The sequence below is a fragment of the Centroberyx gerrardi genome, chromosome 10 (assembly GCF_048128805.1).
Source record: "Centroberyx gerrardi isolate f3 chromosome 10, fCenGer3.hap1.cur.20231027, whole genome shotgun sequence".
Taxonomy (NCBI): domain Eukaryota; kingdom Metazoa; phylum Chordata; class Actinopteri; order Beryciformes; family Berycidae; genus Centroberyx; species Centroberyx gerrardi.
The window spans coordinates 14,937,140-14,958,757 of NC_136006.1; the positions used below are offsets into that span (position 1 = coordinate 14,937,140).

General features: G+C 40.8%; 1 protein-coding gene across 3 annotated transcripts; it reads right to left on the reverse strand.

Annotated features, from left to right (window-relative positions):
• Window positions 1–232: 232 nt before the first annotated feature.
• cobll1b (cordon-bleu WH2 repeat protein-like 1b) lies at window positions 233–21,012 on the reverse strand. Of its 3 annotated transcripts, none has more exons than XM_078286126.1 (14): window positions 20,741–21,012; window positions 20,444–20,530; window positions 9,848–10,036; window positions 8,376–8,583; window positions 8,046–8,271; window positions 7,840–7,914; window positions 7,656–7,750; window positions 7,207–7,443; window positions 6,950–7,079; window positions 4,464–4,686; window positions 4,279–4,367; window positions 2,629–4,097; window positions 956–1,105; window positions 233–779 (listed from the first exon to the last, which is right to left on the reverse strand). In XM_078286126.1, exons 1-14 carry the CDS (start codon window positions 20,779–20,781, stop codon window positions 729–731), a joined length of 3,270 nt encoding a protein of 1,089 aa, XP_078142252.1. In that variant the 5' UTR covers window positions 20,782–21,012; the 3' UTR covers window positions 233–728. The 3 variants fall into 3 exon arrangements, with proteins under 3 accessions (XP_078142252.1, XP_071762363.2, XP_078142253.1); XM_071906262.2 differs by having other exon boundaries at window positions 7,840–7,884; window positions 20,741–21,011; XM_078286127.1 differs by lacking the exons at window positions 20,444–20,530; window positions 20,741–21,012 and adding an exon at window positions 14,092–14,196.
• Between the last annotated feature and the right edge of the window lie 606 nt (window positions 21,013–21,618).

Here is a 21,618-nt window from a genome sequence, read left to right on the forward strand (position 1 = left end):
AGCAGCAGCATCAAGCTAGCTAGCAATGGTCAAAGTCAGAAAGGGCATTTTGTTCAACTAAGGGAAAAGGGGCAGGTGCCCAAGCACCCAGAGGCCCCCCCCCCCCTGCACGTGCCTGTTGCCGAGAGTACAATATTCAGCAGGCTACAACACCAAAGGATCTGATTTCGGCAGTTGATGCACGAAAGACAGTCTGTATGGTCTAAGTATAAAATGCAGGCAATGAGAGCAATGGTTGTGAGGCAACTTTAATGATAAAACCTTTATTCATAACAACACTGCTTGTCCTACTGTACATGTCAGTGTGTGTCTGCACATAGTTTCATCAAAACCAAGTGTGTAATACTTAAATATAGACTTGAAGTAATCTAAGAAAGTTAAGTACCACATATCCAGTATTATTTAGATAGTGAATTTTCTGGATAAACTCAATAATATTACAACTCAGTAATTCAGTCTAATAATTTATAGAATGGTTCTTATTTAATATGTCTTGTCCATTCACACCAGTGATGCATTAAATGCATGACAGTCATCACACAAAATAAAATAGAAGCATTAAAATATGCAGTTCAGCCAAGAATAACATTACTTGATAACATATGGTGTGAGAAAATAAAATCAAATTACAGCAATTAATAATTATCAAAACACATCCTCTTTTCATATGTACACTGTTGCTGAGACGACCAAAAGAGGTAAAACAAAAGCCGGCTTCTACTCGTGTGTCACGGGCTAATGGGCTCTGGCAAACTCATAGAAGACAGAACAGGCTCTTCCTGGAAGGAAAAAAGATACAATAAGGTTAATTTTTTTCTTTTTTCAGTGTGCATTTGTATTGTCCAAGCATTTATACAGTACTATCTATATCAGACTGTTGCTGTTACATTCCACAAGGAACCATCACAACATCTTCAAACAATCATACAACATCAATATGTAGTATTTTGCTTACAGTAGATGATATATTTTCAGAAGGATTAAGGCACTGCTGCGGATTGCTCTCTCCTTCCATTTGAACAATCCCACCAGGAGATGCTGGTTCAACCACTCCTCCCTGTAGTGTGGGGCCTTTGTCTCCGTCCACCTCTCTGTTGTCACTCTCCTGTGTATGGCAGAGAAGAGACACAAAACATGCAATCACTGAAGACTGAGTTCTGAGTGTGCCAGTCAACATAAAGCAGCAAAAAGAAAGAACACCCTGCCGTACCAATTTTATAGGTATTTTAATCACCTGCAGAACAACATTGTGTACCAACAGAGTCCTTGAAGAGTAAACATGGCAAGAGGGCTCTATAGATTCTATCACCATGAAGCTACAGTGTTTCTACAGCTCACATGGGCAGCATCGTCTTAGACTGCGTATGGCTCTCAGGAAGCAGACAGTGCCACAGGTCAAGGTGTTTAAGAGGAAGGATGAGCTGCAGACACAATTCTTTGGCAGAGAAAAGAGACGGATTGTCTGCACAGTATAATGCAAAATGTAGGCTAGACCTGAAACCTCCTGTGTAAAGGGAAACGTCTCTTTAGTATATAATAATAAAGCATGGGTTTGCATTACATCATGCGTAGACAATCCTTTTTTTTAATTTATTTTTTGACCGATTTTTTTTTTTTTTTCTGACCAGCACCAATCGTGAAAAATACTTTGGATGTGCATCCACACATTATTCCACTAAGTTACAATTCAGGCCATATGGTCAGCCTCACACTTGTCCCTATAACAAAAACTTCAGTGTCTGCACATGCTGGATATTGATTACAGTCATCATTGTACATTGCATTCCAGGGCTGGTTGGCCATCTCTAGGTGCAGTCACAGTTATTCCATAATTCAAAAGGCCATAGTGGAAAAGCTACTTCTGTATTTACTTTACACGGAAATGTGGATTACAGTATAGTCTTAAGTCCCAAGAGTAATTTCTGCTGATCGCTAAAGCTCAGATAGAGATTTGTAATAAAGCCTTCATGATCTCTGTCCCTTCTGCGTGGAACAGCCTGCAGAAAGAATTAAGTTAAGGAAGTGGTTATTCTTACTGAATTTAAAATAGTTGTTTGGACAATGAAAGATAAATCTAGTGGACACTGTCGACACTTTTAAGTTTATTTAGGATTGTGCCACTTATCTCCTCTTTCTCTCAGCCCCCATCTCTCTCACTATCTCTCCCCTTCTGTTTCTCTTTCATTCTTTTCTGATATTGTCTATGAATTATTATTAATAACTGATATACTGGTACACCAGATCTCCTTTGTAAAAGAGATACTTGCAAAGGGACTAACCAGGATAAATACAGGTTACATTGGCTAATGCATTAGAATAAAACAAAAAAACAAAACAAAACAAAAAAACAGTGTAATAATATTAATAATTAATAATAATTAATAATATAATTTGTGTCATTCTCAGTGCTGACCCAAGTGGACTTGGGAGCATAGCAGACAGTTCATCTTAAAGCCCTGTTTCACAGGAACTATTATGAATAAATGTAAAAATGTAAATAAATAAATAAATAAATAAAAAAAGAAGAAGTGTGGAGTGGAGACCAGTCCTTTGCTGCTCCCATCTTGTGTTAGATATTTAAATATAAAAATGCTATGCTATATAACATGTACGTGCAACAGAACTCACCTTGGACTTAGAAAATCCTTTTGACTCTTTGATTGAAAAGTGACCTGCAACTGGAGAGAAGGGAGGTGACCCTGGTGAGGCAGGTGACTTTGGCCCATGGGATAAGGACTGGGTCCTTTTGACAGCAGAGGACACCGCCTGGGCAAAGCGGGACGGGGTGGCGGGAGAATAGGGTCTAGGGGCTGCAAAGCTCCTCAGTTTGTCCAAGCTTAACCCTAAAGCTGGCTCTTTAGATGGCAAACTGCTTTGCCTAGTCACTCGCATGAGGGGTACATTCTTGTTGTCATCCTCTTTCGGGCTCGGCTTAACGTGAGTGCCCCCTGTTGTCTCCTCTTGACACTGCACAGGAGGTGAAAGAGGAGGAGGTGGCAGCTTTGCTCTCTCTAGACTTCCTTGAGCCTCCCTCTGGCCAACCCCAGGACTGGCACTGGCACTCTTGACTGCCGCTGAAGTTACATAATACCCAGGTGTTCTTTTGTGCTGTGCCAAGCGGAAAGAACCAGGCTTGGGTTTAGTTGCGGGTGGAATTTTCATCTCCTTGACCTCTGCTGGTGAACCTGCTTGGGATCCCCCATTAGATGGTAATGAGATCTTGTCATCTGCTGCAGGTAAACCTGTTGGTGTCAACGGGGAATGAATGGATTCCGGTATACTTTCGTTAACAGGGCTCTGGGTAGTAGTAGTGCTATTAGACTTCAATGAGTCGTCCCTGGGTGTTGTAGACTGCAGCTCTGGTTGTTCCATTGAGACCTCCGGCTCCGGCTGTTCCTTCTGTGCCGTGCTGCTCTCCTCCAGCTGAAGAGAAACAATATCTATTTCCTTTTCTAGAGCCGCAGTGGGGGACTCCAGTGTCAGCTCAACTTCATAGTATCTCAGTTTCTCCAGAGATTTCTGAGGCACGATAGTGTATGTTGTCATCCCCACTTTGGGAATGTAGTCCCTTGTCAGCTCGTTGGAAGGCTTGGGCTTTGGCTCAGAGTCTGTGGCATAAACAGAAGCTGCCTTTGTTATAGCAGGGGCACACGGTGTTGATTCTTGGCATGATGAGGTCTCTGAGGTGTGAGATAAGGCAGGTTTGAGGTCAGGGGGGTTCAGCTCCTCCGTGAAAGTGGCCATATCTCTCTTCTCCCCGACAGATCCAAAGCCAGGTGGCTTAGCTGAGGAAGGAACTTTGTCCCCGTGTTGTTGTGAAGGCATAGGGAGTGTGAAATCAGTTTGCACTTGAGCATCCTCTCCAGTGGGGCGTGATGTGCTGGTGGCCATTAGGCTCTCCAACCTGTCAGTCTCCTCCCAGGGGGTTTCAGTGTTTGCCTGAACAGAGGCCTGTGCCTCTGCATCCTGCATTACAGGCTGGGCCAGTAAGCGAGGGGCGCTACATACAGTACTGCTTTCACCTTTGACACTTTCAGTTGTGGACTCTTCACATGTGGGCTGCTGACTCACATCTTCAACTTGACATGGACCACTATCTGTGTAGACAAAAAGCATTTGTGACTTAAGACAAACTTGTTTTGATTTACTTTGAGGAACAATAACACACATAAACTTAAAAAGCACATTATGGCAAAGTCCAAAAAATATATTTGTAGTCATGTTTGCAATATTTGAACAGACATGACCAATGTGAACACAATCCAAGTGTAAACCCACCAGTATCTTCCAGTTGAGATGAGTCCGTCTCAGCAGTTGTCCTCGGATCACTGTGCTCTGCAGAATCATTCACTGCACTCTGCATTTGACTATAGGATGCAGACAAACAAGGGGCATTCAAAGCATTGCAAATACCATTGAAAAAAACATGGTTTAGCAGTAGGAAGTCTTACGAGAGTTCGTACTTGCCATCTGAGGACAGATCACCAGACTGATCTTCCCCGCTGCCCTCGATGGACGGCGTGCTCAGCATCTCAGCGTCTGGGGACGGGGAGTGCAAGGAGACATCTGCTGACAAGTTGAGACTGCTGTCCTCTCCCTGGGTGTCACTCACAGTTCCAGAGATTATGGAGGCAGTTGTCTCCTCTTGCTCCATAATCTCCTCCAGTGTGTTAGTAGCTGCACCCTCTGTAAAACAACAGCAAAAAGAAGTGAAGGCATTGTCCATTGACTCAAACAGGCAGTACAGGTGAAATGTTGCTAGGTGATCAGTGGACCATCACTCTGTTTAACTCTGTTTCATTCAAAAAGTCCTTTAAGATTTAATCTAATTCATTCAATAGAATCAAATGTATTATTTTATAGCCCTCCCTCGCCCCTGTTAGCAGGAAACTTTGATATTGAAAGCTGTTGGTTAGCATCCTAAATATTAATTTCCCTACTCATGGGTAAACACTTCCATCTTTTCCAATAAATACTTCTTGCGATTGAATTCCGCTTAATGAAGTCATCTTTCACATCTCATTCTCCCCTGTGTAGCTCTTCATTCGGCACTTCAAGGGAGAGTGACACAGAGGAGCAGAGAGCAGAAGGAATATTCAAGGCTACTTAAACAAAGCTGGAGCTTCTGCCTGTTCTGTCTGATCTCTATATCAGCTGAGCAGCATTGGGATGTTGGGGGAACAGCAAGAGCCAGTGATCTTTCTCTGTGAGCTGAAAAATCAGGAGCAATGGGAGCGGAGGGAGATGATGGTGTATAGATGCAGAGAGCAGTCAAATTTCTATGGCGACACTTTTTATTAACGAGATCTGGGAGACATGCTGCTAATGGGTGGACCCTCTTACAGAATAGCTAACAGAGGAGCTGTGTGATACTGTGCATGACGCAATAACACTGTACAAACATGTAAAGAAAGCAAGAAACTGAAAGACAGAGGCATATGATAAGAGACAGAGATGAAGTAAAAACATGTTCCAATGATTTAAAAATAAAGAGGATAGATCACAAGAAAGCTGCCATCTTTAGGGGTCATCTGTGGGAGATACACTATGTTTTTTGCAATGATTAGATTGATTGAATGCTGATTAGAATGCACTTCGTTAAAAAAAAAATATATATATATATATGTATATAAAAATTATTTAAAAAAAACATTATTTAAGGCTGTAAGTGCACTAGTGCTCTAGATAATCTAGCTCCTATGTTTATAACTTCAATAATGTAATCCCAAAATAAAATGGTAGTGTCTGATTATCAGCGTAAGATTATTAAGAGTATTTTGTAGATACTTAGTTTTTGTATTACACTTCTGAGTGTACAGGATTGGTGAGGTTTGCCACATGAGACAAAACAATGAGTGCCAGAAGTGTTTAGACAATCACAGCAAAGTCTATGAAAGTGAATTTAACAAAACAAGTTAAGACAAACAGTTGAACAGTTGAGCAACAGCCAGAATAACACTCAAATTCATAGTAGGAGCACAAATTTGCAAACTTTCTGGTCAAAATGTAAAAATAATAAATAAATAAGATAACCTTGAACGCACAAATAAGAAATCTACATTCAACAACTATAATAAAAGGTAGATATTTAGAGGAATACTGAGGAATTTAGGTAAACAGTAATTTGGAATGTGTTAACACTGAGCCTTTGAGTGTTTGAGCTTATATTGAAACAGTATTTTTTTCTCAAATTTAAAATTTAAAATTAAAACATTTTACAGTATTTGTATAAGCATAAATTGCTTAAGTATTTCCAGCTAGATGACATGAGTCTGTTTACTGAAAGAGGAGACACACAAAGAAAAAAGAAAGTCTGCCTGAAGAAAGTCAGGCACATGTAGACACAAAAGGTGAAGAGCAGGTGGAGGAGCAAGTGGAGAAGCAGGCAATCACAGACAAGAGTTGAAATGCTTGAGGACTGAAGGAGTGAGAGAGGCAGCACAGGACAGGTAGAGGAAGATGGCAGCAGGAGCAGTGCAGTACAGATTCTTATTCACTTTCCACTGATGATTCAGAGTCTGTAAGATTAAACAGAGGGCCTACTTAATGAAATCATGTTCCATTCTCTGACTACCATGCAGTTTCCAAAAGATCATAACTGTTCACTCTAACATAAAGTCCTAAAAAATGTTCTGTATTCCTTCATACAGTTTCAAATGGTTACTGTTTTATAATGACCACTAGGTGGCACAAGAGTCAAATGAAATTAAAAGACTAGAATTAAGCTGCAATGTTTGCAAAGGCATTGCTTTGCTATGGTGTTCAGTTGTTGACATTGAGACCAAAGTACATGTCTAAATATCACACATTAAGAAATATTTAATTTTCTTCCCAGCGGTGAAACAATCTAAATAAAGACAGAAATCAGCCTAGCAGAATGCAGAGTGATCATGACAACTCTAATATCAAACACTAATAAACATAGGGAGAAATGTAAACAAAGACAAACCTTGCAAATTCCCGTCTAGAGGAGCTTTGTCTTGGACAGCAACACTAGGGGATTTGGGGGGTGGAGGAGCCTTGCGTTTGGTTCTCTTCAGCGAAGACTCTGCTGAGGAGCCGCGACTTAAACCAGACATCTACATGACAACAAGATGTAACTGAGCAATATAATCAACACACGTAAACACAGAAATCATTCACGAAATGAACATTCATACAGATAAATGTTTGGAGAGAAGTCTTGTCAATAATCCGTCCACTCGCCTGGTCGCTGTCCAGTTGGGCCTCAGGTTCAGAGTTGAGTCTCTGGCGAGTGCTGAGGTCCGAAGGGCAGCTCTGGGACACAAGGATCGGGGGCTGGGGTGCTCGTCTCTTCTTTGGCACATCGGTGGGCATCGTAGGGGAGATGAACGGAGAAGAGTTCGAGCTGGGCAAGGCCATGCTGAGGGGTCGAGGCTTGCTCACGAGGACTGGAGAAGCTGGGGCACTGGCTGTCATTGCCTTTAAAAAACAAACATCCAATCAGAACATGATAAGAGGCCTGTTTCCCGAAAAAGCACAGTGCACGTCAACCAATGGCAAACCTAAGCAAACAACCCTCCCTCTGTACACTAAAACTGATTTGCCGATACAGCAGTATCTGTACATAATGAGAGAGTAAATCTTAAGATAGGCAAAAATTAAACACTGTTGCATTATTGAAAAACACCTACCTGTTCAGGTTTTTTCTTGCTTTTTCTAAACATGCTGAATAGGCCTTTGTTTTCTTTCTCTTTCTGGTTTTTATCTTTGCTCGGCGTAACTGTACCTGCAAGGAATACCATTGTGAGATGACGTTAGTCAGAATTCTGATAGTGCTGGTGATATATATTTCATATAGCACACAGATTGAACTACCTGCATGAGTCGGTGAGGCTGGACACACAGGAGAGGCAGGCTGGTCTGCAGAGTCAACAAGTGTGAGATTTGGAGCTGAGCAAATACAACGCACAATGAATAAGCTGAAGAGCTATAAAAGAACAGTGCATAGTCAATATGCTAAAGCACAAAATGTCACGCCAGAATATGCAGCAGACTTGATCTTTTAATAGATCAGTACTTACCTTTTGTGTCCCTTGCATAAACCTCCCTTATCGCATAATCATTAAGAGAACTGGACAAATCCAAAGGGCCCAGGGATTGGACATCTCTCAACAGAACTGTCGTCTCCACGTCAAAATCGCATTTCTCACAGATGGCCGGTAAGAGTTCAGCCAGCGGAACTCGAGGATTGACTCGTAGTATTGTTTTCTGAGTCTTTTTATAGTTTATCACCATCCGAACAGTTGCCTGGAGAATACAGAAAGTGCCACTTTGATGTACTTATAATACATATAAAGTTTAAGATAGCAAAAATTTATCTGACAGGAAAATGTCTCAAGTGTGTACAGTACCTCAGGCATCTGAGGGCCTGTCTTCTTATTCTTATCCTCCACTCCTTTAGGTTTAACTAGGATCTTCTCTGCCTCCAAAGTTCCTATCAGAGCATTGGGCTTGAACTTGATGTGGTTTCTATTGGCGGTGACCAGCTCTAAGGTGTGGCTGGATGGGTTCAGGTGATACTTTGCACAAAGCATCACTAACAGATCCATTAGGGGTTTGCTGAAAGACACAGCAGAGCAGACATGAAAAAAGCAAAAACTAAATTAATGTTGGCCATCAAAGGGAGGAAGGGTGGTGAAATCCGGTTAAGGGCCAGTCTCACGATGCAAAATAGGACTTCCTCGTTAAACCAATTAGGGGACTGATGAAAAATATGATTTGACATGCTTGATGACACAGTGGAAAAAAAGGACCAGGAAGCAGTTGTGTCTAGTCATTCATTCTGTGCTTTGTTTTAACAATGATTATGTGATTGTTTTGAGTTAAAAAGATAGCTGATTTCTGTGTATTAATTTGCAATAAAAGTTCAGCTTAAAAGAAGTCATGTGCAGAATGCGTGCTAATAATATACCATAAAGTAATTTTACAGTACAGCAGCAACAGTAACCACATGAAGCTCGCCTCCAGTTCAAAAATTCCTGACACTGAGAGAGCTGTTGAAATATAATGCCATGAATCTAATCTTTATAATAATGCATTCACTGTGCTGTGCGGGCCCTTTGAACAAAATCAGAAGGAGAAAAGAAGGTGAAGAATTTGATGCTTAATCCCTTTATATTGAATTGGTCTGAGGCATTTCTCAAGAGGCCAAGGGGCAAAAGATACCTATGAAGGAATTTTTGTAAATTGTGTGCATTGTGAGAAAGGGATAATGATATCTTAAGTAAACTCTGCTGATGGAAAGTCTGAGCTGTGTGAGAGAGTGAGACTCTTAGAAGGACACAAAGACCTTGTACTGAAAAACTTCATTGACGTGGAGATATGTTGACACATGTTGATCTGATTAGGTGGTGTAGTCACAGTTGAAAACTTCGACTGTGAGATTTCCACTTACATGTGTCCGCATTGAATATCCTAACAATTTACATGTATTCACAAGATAAACCATGAAATTTGACAGTAAATGGTGCATGAATAATCTATCATTTCATGTTACTAAGCGTGGAGAATGAAGAACACCAAACCACTTTGTTCCTTTAAATGGCACACATACTGTTAACCAAAACCACAAATTCAGCTACTCCACCTATCTGACTCAATCTAATTGGAACCGAACTTTGTGAGATGACATAATACGGAACAAGTCTCGTGATACAGTGCTTCCATTGAATGTCTGAACTGTTAACAAAGTGTTCAGTCTTTAGAAACACATAATGCGTATAATATGTAGATTATGTGCGGTCTTTTGTCAAAACACTTGACCTTGAGTTAGCTTCACCCATAAAGATTAGATGAGATATTGATTTAGGTTCAGTGTTCTCACCTGCCATGGACCGTGGTCATCTTTTCCACTCCACCAGGCAGAACCACAACCAGAGAGAGATCTTTTTCAACCAGGTTCTCCTTCTGGTCCATAGTCAAATGGGGGTATCCTGGGTACCTCTGGGAGAAGCCAGGGGAATCCAGGTTCTTTAGTGCTGGGGGAGATGGGGCTTTGCTTTTGGTTGACACCCTGTTGTTGGACAAGAAAGTGTACATGATTCTCACAGTTGCTTCAGTAGCAGGACAAAAGTCTGACTACTGCCTTGAGGCAATCAGACAAGAAGGCAACACTTGGGAGACCATTGGGAAGGGCCACAGACTGTATCATTGTTGTTGGCACTTTTATGTACTTGCATTTTTAAAAATGTCATTAGAAAGGTTTCTGCTATCTTCGACAACAATCTGATTGAAAATCAAACTGCATCAGACAGCATGAAAGGAATCCTTTCTTCCTCAAGTTAAAGTAAGCAGTGAGGCTATTGCATGAAAGAGCTCAAGTCCACTTTGCAAACAAGTCACAAGACACTCAAGTGGAGAGATTTACTCATTGGGCCTGAAGAAAGGGCTGCGAGTGGACGGACATGTGAGACTGACAAATAAGGCGACGTCAGTTTCATTTTGGTTATGCATTTGAGTGTTTGTCTAGACTTAAGAGTCCTGGTAGCTGTGTCAATACAGCGTGGGAGAGAGCAGTAGCAGAAGTCACAAATCAGAGAATTACAGACCAATTATGCCACACAAAATATCTTGGACCAACAATTTGTATATAACTCTGATTTCATTCAGCCCCAGATTTCCCAGCTGCAAAAGCTGGCCATCTGTTAGGCAGACATACATAGGAAATCTGTGAAGCAGCCTACAATTTAAGGTAATTACACTATTATCATATTAAATAGATTAGGCTCCCTGGGAAGTGGTGAACAATGGAAAGCTATGGTCTCTAAACAAAACATTGTTTGGTTTGATTTGAATAGGATCATCACTATAAAGATGTATTAGCTGTGGCACGTTTTGTTGTGTTTCTGTTCACTTTGAACCAAAAAACTGCAGCTGTTAATGTAGGAAATCAAAGCAAACCCAAGGCCACACAAAGTACAAAATACACATATACATTATTGTATTGCAAATGCCATGAAATATCATCCAATGGCTCGGTGAAAGAATATATAAATCTAAATCATTTCAAAAACATTCATCAAATTGTTTAGTCAGCATAAAGAAACAGTTTTTGCCCTGCAGACCAAGCTCCCTGAATTACAGCCCACAAAGTCTCTTCTGGGGGCACCACTTACTCACATAGAGGAATCTGAACAATGTCTAAGGTTTATAGGCTCCACTAAGCCACGTCTAGCAAAGGATTATTAGTCTTTCTAGGGGGTTGCTGACCTTAAACACTATGATGGATATGAAAACACACACACAGATGCACACACACACACACACACACACACACACACACACACACACACACACACACACACATTACACAGTTACTTTATAGACATTATGAGCCACTCATCACTCTCAAATCACAATACATTTGTGATACTGTGTGTGACCATACAATATATGGTGCAGAATCACATTATCACATCAATTCTTGTCTCAGTCATGGTTGCTGAAATGATACATTCAAAGATTATGAACACTGCCAGGAGCCAAAGTACACTCTTAAAAAGGATGTGTCATTTTTAACACATCTAAATGTATCTAAATTGGGACACCATTTTTTGTCAATATGTGTTTTTAGTAACATGTCCCAAGCTAGACTCATGGATGTGCTGAAATGTCGAGGGTAGGCCTAATTTAGCAGGGTGCAGAGCAGGCAGGGAAGTGTTAGAGGAACAATAATATACAGCTCACACACACTGTTGGTCTGGAGCGACCAGATATGACCATGAATACCTCAGTCCCAGCAAATCTGTCAATAGACAGCCCTAGCTAAAACAGACATACATACTGTGGTCCCCACTGGGTACAAAGTCCAGATTTCATGGCTGTGGTTGTTTATTTGGCAATGAGATTATAACCCTTTTACATTGTTGCACTTAACTTTCTCCCACAGCAAGTAGGTTTATTTATATTAATGCAGTTATCATGAAGAAATATTATCATGTGACGTGTTGGGAAGATGAAACCTTGTTACGGAAACCTTTATTCTGGCCCAAAATGAAAGGATCAATAAATTATTATGAAACAAACAACAAAAAGCACAATAGCTATGCCTTAGGTTCAGGGTCAACCTAGTTTATGCAGCTGTGTCATCAGTGGTTTTATCAAGGCACCTCAGCGCAGGTGACAGACGCTGAGACACAGGCTGTTTTGTTTTTGCCTTCCAAGCCCATGTTTTTTCAGAGGCTCAGGGTGTGTTGCTGAATGAGGGGAGACGTGTCGAAGCTTGACTGAGCTGATGCCTCATTCACCGGGTTTCCCTGGGAGGTCTGACACTCACAAACAAGCCCATTCAATACCACAGGACATGCTTGACAGACATGATCATAGGCTACCAGGAAATAACAGGCCTGTTGTCATTGTGCCATGTGTTCTGTTTCATCATAAAATAATCCTGTGAACTTCAATTGCACAGACAAATGGAGTCTTTACCCCAGATGCAGCTACTGTGACAGATAAAGACTGTATGGTCTTGTGTTGAACAGCATATCTTGGGGAAACTTTGCATGCCATCTAGTGTGGCCTGACTGCAGCCAACAATTGATCTGTAATCTGCTACTGAAATGGTGAAATGGCGATAACAGATGTGCAGATGTCTGGTGTTCTGCTTCACACCTGAGAAGAATGTGCAGGACAACTGCAAACTGGAAAAACATCACTAAAAAATATTCATACAAAATGTCTGAATAACCTAAAGTTTTATAAACTTAAGTTCTAGCTCAGGTTTACAATTTCCTCTTCTAATAGGTCTCAAAATGACAAATGAACATCAAAGGCTTAGCATAACATCCAGCTGCAGTTTCTCATGTAAAAATATTTGGCATACCTCTGTGTTTATGTGTGAAAAAGACAGAGAGAGAGAGAGAGAGACAGAGAGAGAGAGAGAGAGAGAGAGAGAGAGAGAGAGAGAGGTTCTAGAATTCTCAATGCATCATGGTATTCAAACCTGCCGTTTGACCAATAAAAATTGCAATTTGTTAGAATCTAGGCCTTCAGTCCATTTGAGTCCATGTAAATGCAGGTAGCAGGTACCTGGAGTATATGTGCTGATGTAGTGTTTCCCCTTAATACATAAATTACAGTCTTATTTGTCCTTCATACTGTACATATAGGTAGGCTAGGTGGAAATACAGTATGTCTATTGTTATGAGCAATAGAAATTTAACAAATAATCATATTGACAAAAATGAGCAAAACAGCCGAACAAAGGAATATCCAAATTCCTTACATTCCATTCCACATTATTCCAGCTGGCGAGACTTTAACCAGAACCATTTCAGGCATTTGTAATTCTTCCACCCAATCAATAAAAAGCCCTTAAGTAAGACTCGGGAAGAAATATTACAATGGACAGGTGGGAGTAGCCAGGAGAAGTAACCAGGCCAAGCCACTGGTAGAAATTTGACTTTCATTTGCTCAGAGTTTCTGAGAAGGCTAAAGATTAGCAAGAACGCCTGCTGTGGTATGTTAGCAGCTGGTGTGTAGCAGTAGGCCCCTTGGGGAATGGTTAGGTTCATGTACAAAGAAGCAAACAAGTTTTCAAAGGGGCCTTCCTTTCCTGCTCAATCCCCCCTTCAGACAACACCCCAAGTATTTTAAGAAACAAGGGCAACAATGCATACACTCCAGCAACCACAGCACCACTCCTCTTTGTAATAGTTTCCTGGCTAGTCAACTGTACAGGCTCAAACATGCCACTGCACAATTACTCAAATGCACCCACCACCTTAAGCCAAATGACACAGTAGGTAACAGTCTGAATCAAAAATTTGCTAAACAAAAAAATATTTCACACCCCTGTTTTATTCTCTTGTATTCAACAGTTATTATATATATTATCAGCAGTTATTTAAGGCTTGGCACAAGCAGGAAGGAGCCCCTAACCTATATTTACAAGGGTCCTCATCAACACTTACAGAGGAAGCCAATCCAGTGACAGCATTGCTGTGCTGCATAGAGACGATACTATAGACACAGCAAGGAGGAAGAACCAGAAAGTTGGAAAGCAGGTGTGCCTACGAGACAGACCCGCTCTTCCTCTCACATTGCCAAAATTTCATTCCATGCCCTTACCTCTTTGCTTGAGGCTGTCCCCGCTCAAATAGTTCCCATGCTGCTGTGTATCTCCCATGGGTCAGACGGACTCAGCTCTGTCTGTAAAGCAGCAGCGGGCCTACCTTAATGCCACGCCCCAGCCGTGAAATCTGTCTCCTGTACCTAAATCCCTGTCACTGGCCCCTCACCGCGTCTCAGAAAGCTGCTATGCACAGCGTGTCAGTAAAGAGGCACTCCCCCCACAATCAGTAATAAGCAGAAAGGTAATCAGCTTTGCCTCCCTGTGCGGACATGAACCTGTGGGCAGGGCTACTGGAACCACAGTGCACTGAACTGCACTGCAGCATGTGGGCACATACTTTCTTTATTAGCTCAGAACGTACAGTGGAGTAAAAATGCTGGTTTACTATAATGTATTTTGAATCATGCATAGTAGGATAATTCAGTTGCAGGCTGAATACTGAACATGCCAGTAATGATGTAATTAGGAGAACAAAATAATCAGGAAAGCCAGAGGGCCTTCTACCCCCAGGATTGTCTTCTGACAGGGTTAAAACAGTCTCTGGATCCTCCCCAATCCCTAATTCAATCAGGTGGTTTTCCTGTGTTTGTTTTTCATTATCAAAAACTCTGCCAGTTTCACAGCCACACCTTACCTCTGAGAGCTGACTCATTCTGAAATCATGTTAGAAAACTTGTTGGTTGAACATGACGATGATCATATCTGACAAAACTTACTATATTTTAAAACAATAAGCAGTTACTTACATCTGAATATTGATGAGCCTAACATTTGGATTGTGATGATATGATTATTTTTCTTTATCGATGTAGAATCTCTCTTGATTGAATTTGCATATAGGACCACTGATATAAATCTCTCCAGGAAGTTCAAATTCTTGACTAATTACACATAGTGACTTCTGATAATATGGTTTAAGTTACAAAAATAAATGTGAAAAGCTGTGACTAACACAATATCCAAAAGTCAATAGACACATTCATTAGAGACAGATGGGTGTTACTGTAAATAATTAAAGCTGTCAAAAGGGTCTGTCAGCACTTGTCACTTTACAAATTAAGCCAGGAAATGCGTTTGCTTTGGCAAGCTTTCTAATGTTTTCATTGTTAAATTAGTCAACACATTACAATAGATGAAAATTAAAAAGCATTCAAGCTCAAATGGGAATACATTTCCTGATAAGTTGAGGAATGACATGCAAACACGATGGCAGTTGAAAAGTCTTTGCAAGAGGCCCGACTATTTACAACAAAAAGCAGGAAGCTGTGACCTTGACTTCAAACAGTATTACTACGCATGTAAATTTCCTACATTACATCTTACAATGAGACCACTACATCAACAAAGTTTCTTAGGTATTTCCTTGAACCCCTGCCCTACAGTATGCGAATGTTATTCTCCATAGATTTAAAAGTAAGTGCTGGATGTACTATAACAGCTTTGCCTTTGTGTTAGCAAAGTGCACTTTGTCCCCTGCCTCATAAGTAAAGGAAACAATTAAGTTGCCTTTCCATTCTGAAATAAGAGGCCATTACCTGCCTTGATATTTATCGTTAATCAGTAGTCCTACACTTTCACTTAAGAATTCGCCCCTCTTTCTACACCACCACCGACAAATCCCATCAGATGATAAGGAAGTAAGTGGTGGATAGAGATGGTAGTGGGTGGGAACAGGCCAGAGGGGTGGAGTTGGAGAGTCACACAGAGGGGGTAATCCCTATGGAAAGACAAAACACAGGGCCAAGGCCACAGCTGGTAATTTGGTGAGAGGTCACTCACAGTAAACACAAGCTGTTTAAAGAGGGTCTGGAAAGGCCATTACTCCAGGAGCTGTGTGGGATGGAAAGAGATTAGGAAGAAAAAGAGCACAGGGACCCTATGAGAACTTCCCACTTCCTATGTGTATCCTTCGTTATTTTAGGCAAAACAAAAGCTTTTTTCCCACAACATGTTCCAGCACGGGCCTAACCCAACACACACTCTGAGGGCGTATTTCACACCATTATTAAGAATTCTGATAAAGATCTAGGGACACTGCCAACCTTGTGGCATTATTAGCTTCCCTATACAGTATGTAATAACCCTCTGTTACGATCCGATACTCATTGCTCCCTGTGGTACTGACTGTCTTGCACTATATATTGTACAGCACCTAATACCACAGCACAGCCAGCAGGTCAGTAAGTCTGCCAGTCAGTTAGGTAACGAGACTTCTGATCATACTGGGTGATCTCTCAGTTCCCTGTATATGAACCCAAACAGCAGAGGTCATCCTAGCCTGTGAACCGGGGTCTGCTACGTTCCCCTCACCTTATCTCACAGCAGCTTAAATATTCTCGCCCCGAGCATTGCCCAAGAACGAACCCGTGATTTTTCACAGCAAACACATGGTAAACATATTGTACTGTATGCCAAACATTAAGAGAACAGCAAGCTGTGTGTTTCAGTCCAACTTTGTGCATAAATCCATTTAAAGGGTGAAATTAGAATGGGTTGTTTGGGCTTGCCGGTATTTATATCCATCAGATACACACAATAGTCCCCAGCTGCCTATGGAATAACATGCACAGCAAAGAGAAGGTAATTACCGCTGAGATTTCTGGGTGTTTGACCAAGTGTGTGCTTTTTTTTGAGACCAACATTTACATAAAATGACTTGGGAAGAGAGAAAGTTTCCCCTTGAGTCGTAATTATAACTATCACACTGTGTCCTTTCTTTCTGAAACAATGCAGCATTGTCCACAGTGAGGCATCTTTCAAAGACACACCAGCATGCTTTTCCCCTTTTGCCGGTCACATGAAGAACTGAGGTTTCTAAAGTGAGTATGCAGACAAGCGATCTCATATGTTACACAGGCACATTACTGGGTCTTATTTCACTGCTAATACAATACAGAGAAGTATTTGATATTGCACAGGCTGAGAGAATTGGAAAAGAGCGCTGCACTTCAACTGAAGGTCATGAAGTGTTAAGCTGTAGGCTACCTAGGTACTTATTACCAGTCTGATATTATGCCAAATTCAACACATGCATTAGCCCTGCAGATCCTGTATGCACAAACAACCGGGTTGATACAGCGGGTATGAACACGTGCACGGAGTTAGCGCCATCTAGAGAATCGTTTCAAGGTGTGTAATTTTTGATTTCATATTTCATACCTCCGATTTGCTGTCCTAGTGTTGGGTTACGGTTGGCTTCAACACTTGTGAGCTGTGGTTTGTCATCACAGTTGGTTAGATTTTAGAAAACGTGTCGTGGCCTTGTTTAACAGACCAGTTGGAAACTATCTGTTCTAATCAAGCAAGGCCACCCATGACTGGCCAGGACATTTCTGAAAAAGATCTCATCTAACCAAGGCAAACACTGATAATAGAGGTCAAACAAATCAAGGCAATTTCTTCCTTGTTCACATAAGACTTTTGCATGCTATTAGAGATAAGCGAAAGTTCCTCTTGAGAGCATACAAAGAGCAAATTCATGTAGGTCATTCCGAATGTTACAAAGGCTGAGGGTGGGAGGCATCCAACTGTTATGTGCTGGAAGAGCGTATAACAGAAACAAAGAGAGGGCCAAGACTTCCAAGTTGTTTGCATATCTACATTCTAGCCAGTGTCCAGGCAGGATTTATGCAGCAAATCTATTCAAATATGTTTACAAATGGTTGTACACAACATCAATAGAATATCTATACACAATAACGCGCAGTTTATAAATTAAGCTAAAATTAAGCTATAATAATTCACAAACTGTCTTCCATAATTTTCATAACAGCCCAGTAATAAGCATTCATTGGTATTTACGGTCATTGCGTTGGCTTCAACGTGGTAACAAAGACAAGCCATTATTCCCTGTTCCCTGGATGTTAGCCATTTTGTCTGTTTTAGCCCTGTGAGGCAGAAGGCCTACCATCCATGAGATAAAAAGTCCCTGTTTTCATAGACACACCAGCTCACTCCCAGTACAAGCTTGTCTCGGGCCTTGATGCTGACTCTCATTCTTCTGTATATATCAAGTGGGTGTATATCTTTGAATGACACTCTTTATCTGGGCTTTTTGAGTATAGAAATTCTGAGCAGGCTTTCGGAGGGGAGCATACTGTGGACCAAATGATAGTTTATGATCTATAACCCGGCTCCCCATCCAATTGGGAATTCTTTTCCTGGATGAACAGCGTCTTGTTGCCTCTGTGGAAAATGTCAAGGGGAGAATGTTGTTATATGCTATAATATAGTGTATGCCCCTGTGATTTAGTGTCACGCTTTTCTTTGGTGTTAATAAGAGCCTAAAAGCCTGTGTATTGCTTTTGACATGTTTCGTAATTGTTGTAAAAATAACAAGTGACTGTAACGTTTTGCTAGGGCAGCGTTTCAACTCGACATGGCCTGCTGCTTCAAGCGCTATCATCTTTACATCTACTGTATCTGTAGTAAGTTTGGCCCATTCCTCTAGCCTTAGTTTTCATCACTGGATTCATGTGAGCAGCTGTGCCCTTGGACTGCCTGCATGTCTGGAAACAGCTGTGGGGATTCACAATACCTTAACCAATTCCACATTCTGCCCTGAGGAAAGCCAGCCATGTGAGATCATGGTTTAAGGTGTGTCCAATTATCAGGACCAGCTCCAAGCAGTACACCATTAGATTAAGCATGGATAGAAACGCTACTTGACGATACACAATCATGGTGAAGAAAATAGTGCCAAATAGTCAAGCTTTCCAAAAGGCACCAGTTGTCATTCTAAACAGAATGATTACTGCACAGACAAACGTTTCTTTTCATGAGATCGGCTTTCCAATGACCACAGCAAATACATACAGTAGGAATTGAAACCTTCTTTTTGCAATTTGGGGAAGACTACCTTATGTTTTCATTTGGGTAATACATCTATGTGTGCTACCAACTGCTCTGCTTGGAGAACAGCCGCCCTAGTGTTTTTTTGGCAGGGTCAGTAGTTGGAAAACAAATGTAGCATAGCATTGGGGGTCACATGAAATCTTCACATATGACTGCATTTGAAAAGTGACTGTATTTCGGGAGCAGCGGTTTACTGGCTCCAAATATAAGAAGCCACAAATAAGACAGAGAACATGTGCTTTCCCCCACACCACAACAGCTTATGGAGAGAGTGGTTTGCTTTTCCAAATAATAGTCAAACCACAGAAAGATTTAGGCTGTCTGCTACTCTTCACTGCCAGGGAGTGTGGCTCTGCTCCCAAATTACACAATACTTATGAAATATGAATAGGAGTCACACCAGGAGAGTATATTTTTTCAATAAATTGTATATGATGTGCCTGAATACTATTTTTACAAATGGAAACCTGGGCAATACAGGACTGGAAACTTTGCATGGATTGCTATCATGGAACATAGGATTGGAAACTTTGCATGGATTGCTATCAAACCTTCAAATTCTCCATCTCACCTCTAATTAAAATCACAAAAACTCGGCAGATCTCCTCTGAATGCCAGAGGAGTGAGTAGTGACTCTGTTAAAAAGCTATGGAAACTCACTCCCCCTTTTTAATGATTCCAACCACTGGAATACAGGCAGCTGACATCATCTCCGAGTCCCTGAACCAAAACTGATGGGAAATTCCAGCATGTCATATACTCACAGCACTTTTAAGGTGATCATCTTTGACTGCAATTGGACATGACAAATCAGCACTTAATAGAATATCAGTTTACACCAGCAATGCACACAGGGTTTTGAGCACAGTGAATGCATGATTTCCACAAGAGAAAAGTCAGGCTCATACCATCTAGCTCATCACTGCACAGACAGAGGATGCAGAATGGTTTGCCTTCAAAATACTTCCCATGACCTCTACATATGGTCAAGGCAATTTCTCAGTAAAACATTGAGAGCAGGAAATGAGTAGAGTTCAAAGGTTGAAATGTCTGCAACAACTGTGACTTCACTTACTGAGACTTACAGAGAGAGAGAGAGAGGAATGTTAGTTAAAAGTTGGTTAAGAAGATGCACTGCGTTTTACCCCTCTGGCATTATGCTTAAACACTGTAGTCACAAAACAGCAGTTTCTCTGCAGTCATTGTTTGTCTTTTGCAAGCAAATAGCACATTTTATAGGTGGGAGAACTTGGTTTTGGTGGAATTACATTTATGCACAATTAAAACATAAAAAAACATACAGTTGCCTTTCCAGGCCCTTTTAACAATTTCATTTTCAAAGCTACAGTGTCACTGTGAAAAAACAACACAAAAAGCCTATTGCACAACACAGGCCCTATAAGTTATACTGAATATTTATCTCATTGACAAATAAAGTACACAGAAATAATTATGAGAGTTGGCAATCCAGATGACAGTTCACAGCCCACATACCTCATACCAGAGCGTCGTCGATGGGAATTACCCGGGGATCCATGATCATCCATGGCTAAATTCATAGGTTTAACAAAATCCCTCGGACTAGTCAAAAACAGACAAAAAGGACAATTCATTTTTTTTTAGTAACAACTTTCTTAGCAAATGCTATAACCTGCTGCTTTCAAGTGATGCAAATGGGCGAATCCCATATGAGGTCATCAGTTTCTCAGTCATAGGAACCATTTTTATTATGCAAGAGATAGAGCTTATTCATTTTGTCTCCAAAAAAAAAAAATATTGCTCTAGTCTTACCATGAATGCCGCTGGTTTTCTGGGCAGTTGTCAACTTTCATCAGTCTTCAAAAAGGTAACATTAGCAGACTAATGTTACTGATAGATTTTGTTTTGATAAATGATCCATAGTTTCCGTACTGAAGTCCCGTGTTATTTCCACCGTTTTACCCAAGACATTCCAGTGTGCCAGTGTGTCTTCTCTTCCCTGTAACTTTGCATTCAGCCACATCTAGACCATGTTAGCGCTGACACCGTACGCAACTCCGCCAACTTTTCTCTGCACATCGAAGGCATTGCATTGCAACCATACGCTGTCACGGTAGGGCGTTTGTCTCATCCAGTTCACCTCCCTACCATCCTGATAGGGGGTTTGGCAATGCCATGTCCTCTGCGAGTTACGACTTGGTTAGAAGATACAAAGAAGTAGCGGAACAAAACAACCAGGCCGTGAAAAACGACATATTAAAGTCCACTTATTTGGTGTGACTGATAAATAAGCTACAGCAACACATTAAACCTGTTGTTTTTGTACACTGTTGTTTTTATTTTTTTTCTTAAGAATGCTTTATTTGTCTACAGCGACATCGTGTGGACGGTTTTGGAGGCTCCGTACTCAACTGGACAGTTTCTAACTTTCTGATACCAATAATCCACAATAAATATCATTACAGATTATTGCCTTATGAAAGAAAGAAAGAAAGAAAAACGAAAAAAGAAAGAAAGGAAAACAAATAAAACAAAAATAAATAAAACAAAAATAAACAAACAACTACACAGTCTATACCTAAATGTCTTACTTTCTGCTACAAATAATCCAGAATAGATATCATTACAGATTATGGCCATAATATTTACTTTCTCATTTGTCCATCTATCCTTTTTCTTTATTTTTTTTA

Bases quoted from the DNA above. Each gene is read 5' to 3' on its own strand.
- cobll1b (XM_078286126.1), bottom strand. From the start codon at position 20,781: ATGAAAGTTGACAACTGCCCAGAAAACCAGCGGCATTCATG. The intron at 10,037-20,443 runs GTATGTGGGCTG...GTCCAACAACAG, and splicing joins CGACGACGCTCTGGTATGAG to GGTGTCAACCAAAAGCAAAG. The intron at 4,368-4,463 runs GTACGAACTCTC...TGCATCCTATAG, and splicing joins GATCTGTCCTCAGATGGCAA to TCAAATGCAGAGTGCAGTGA.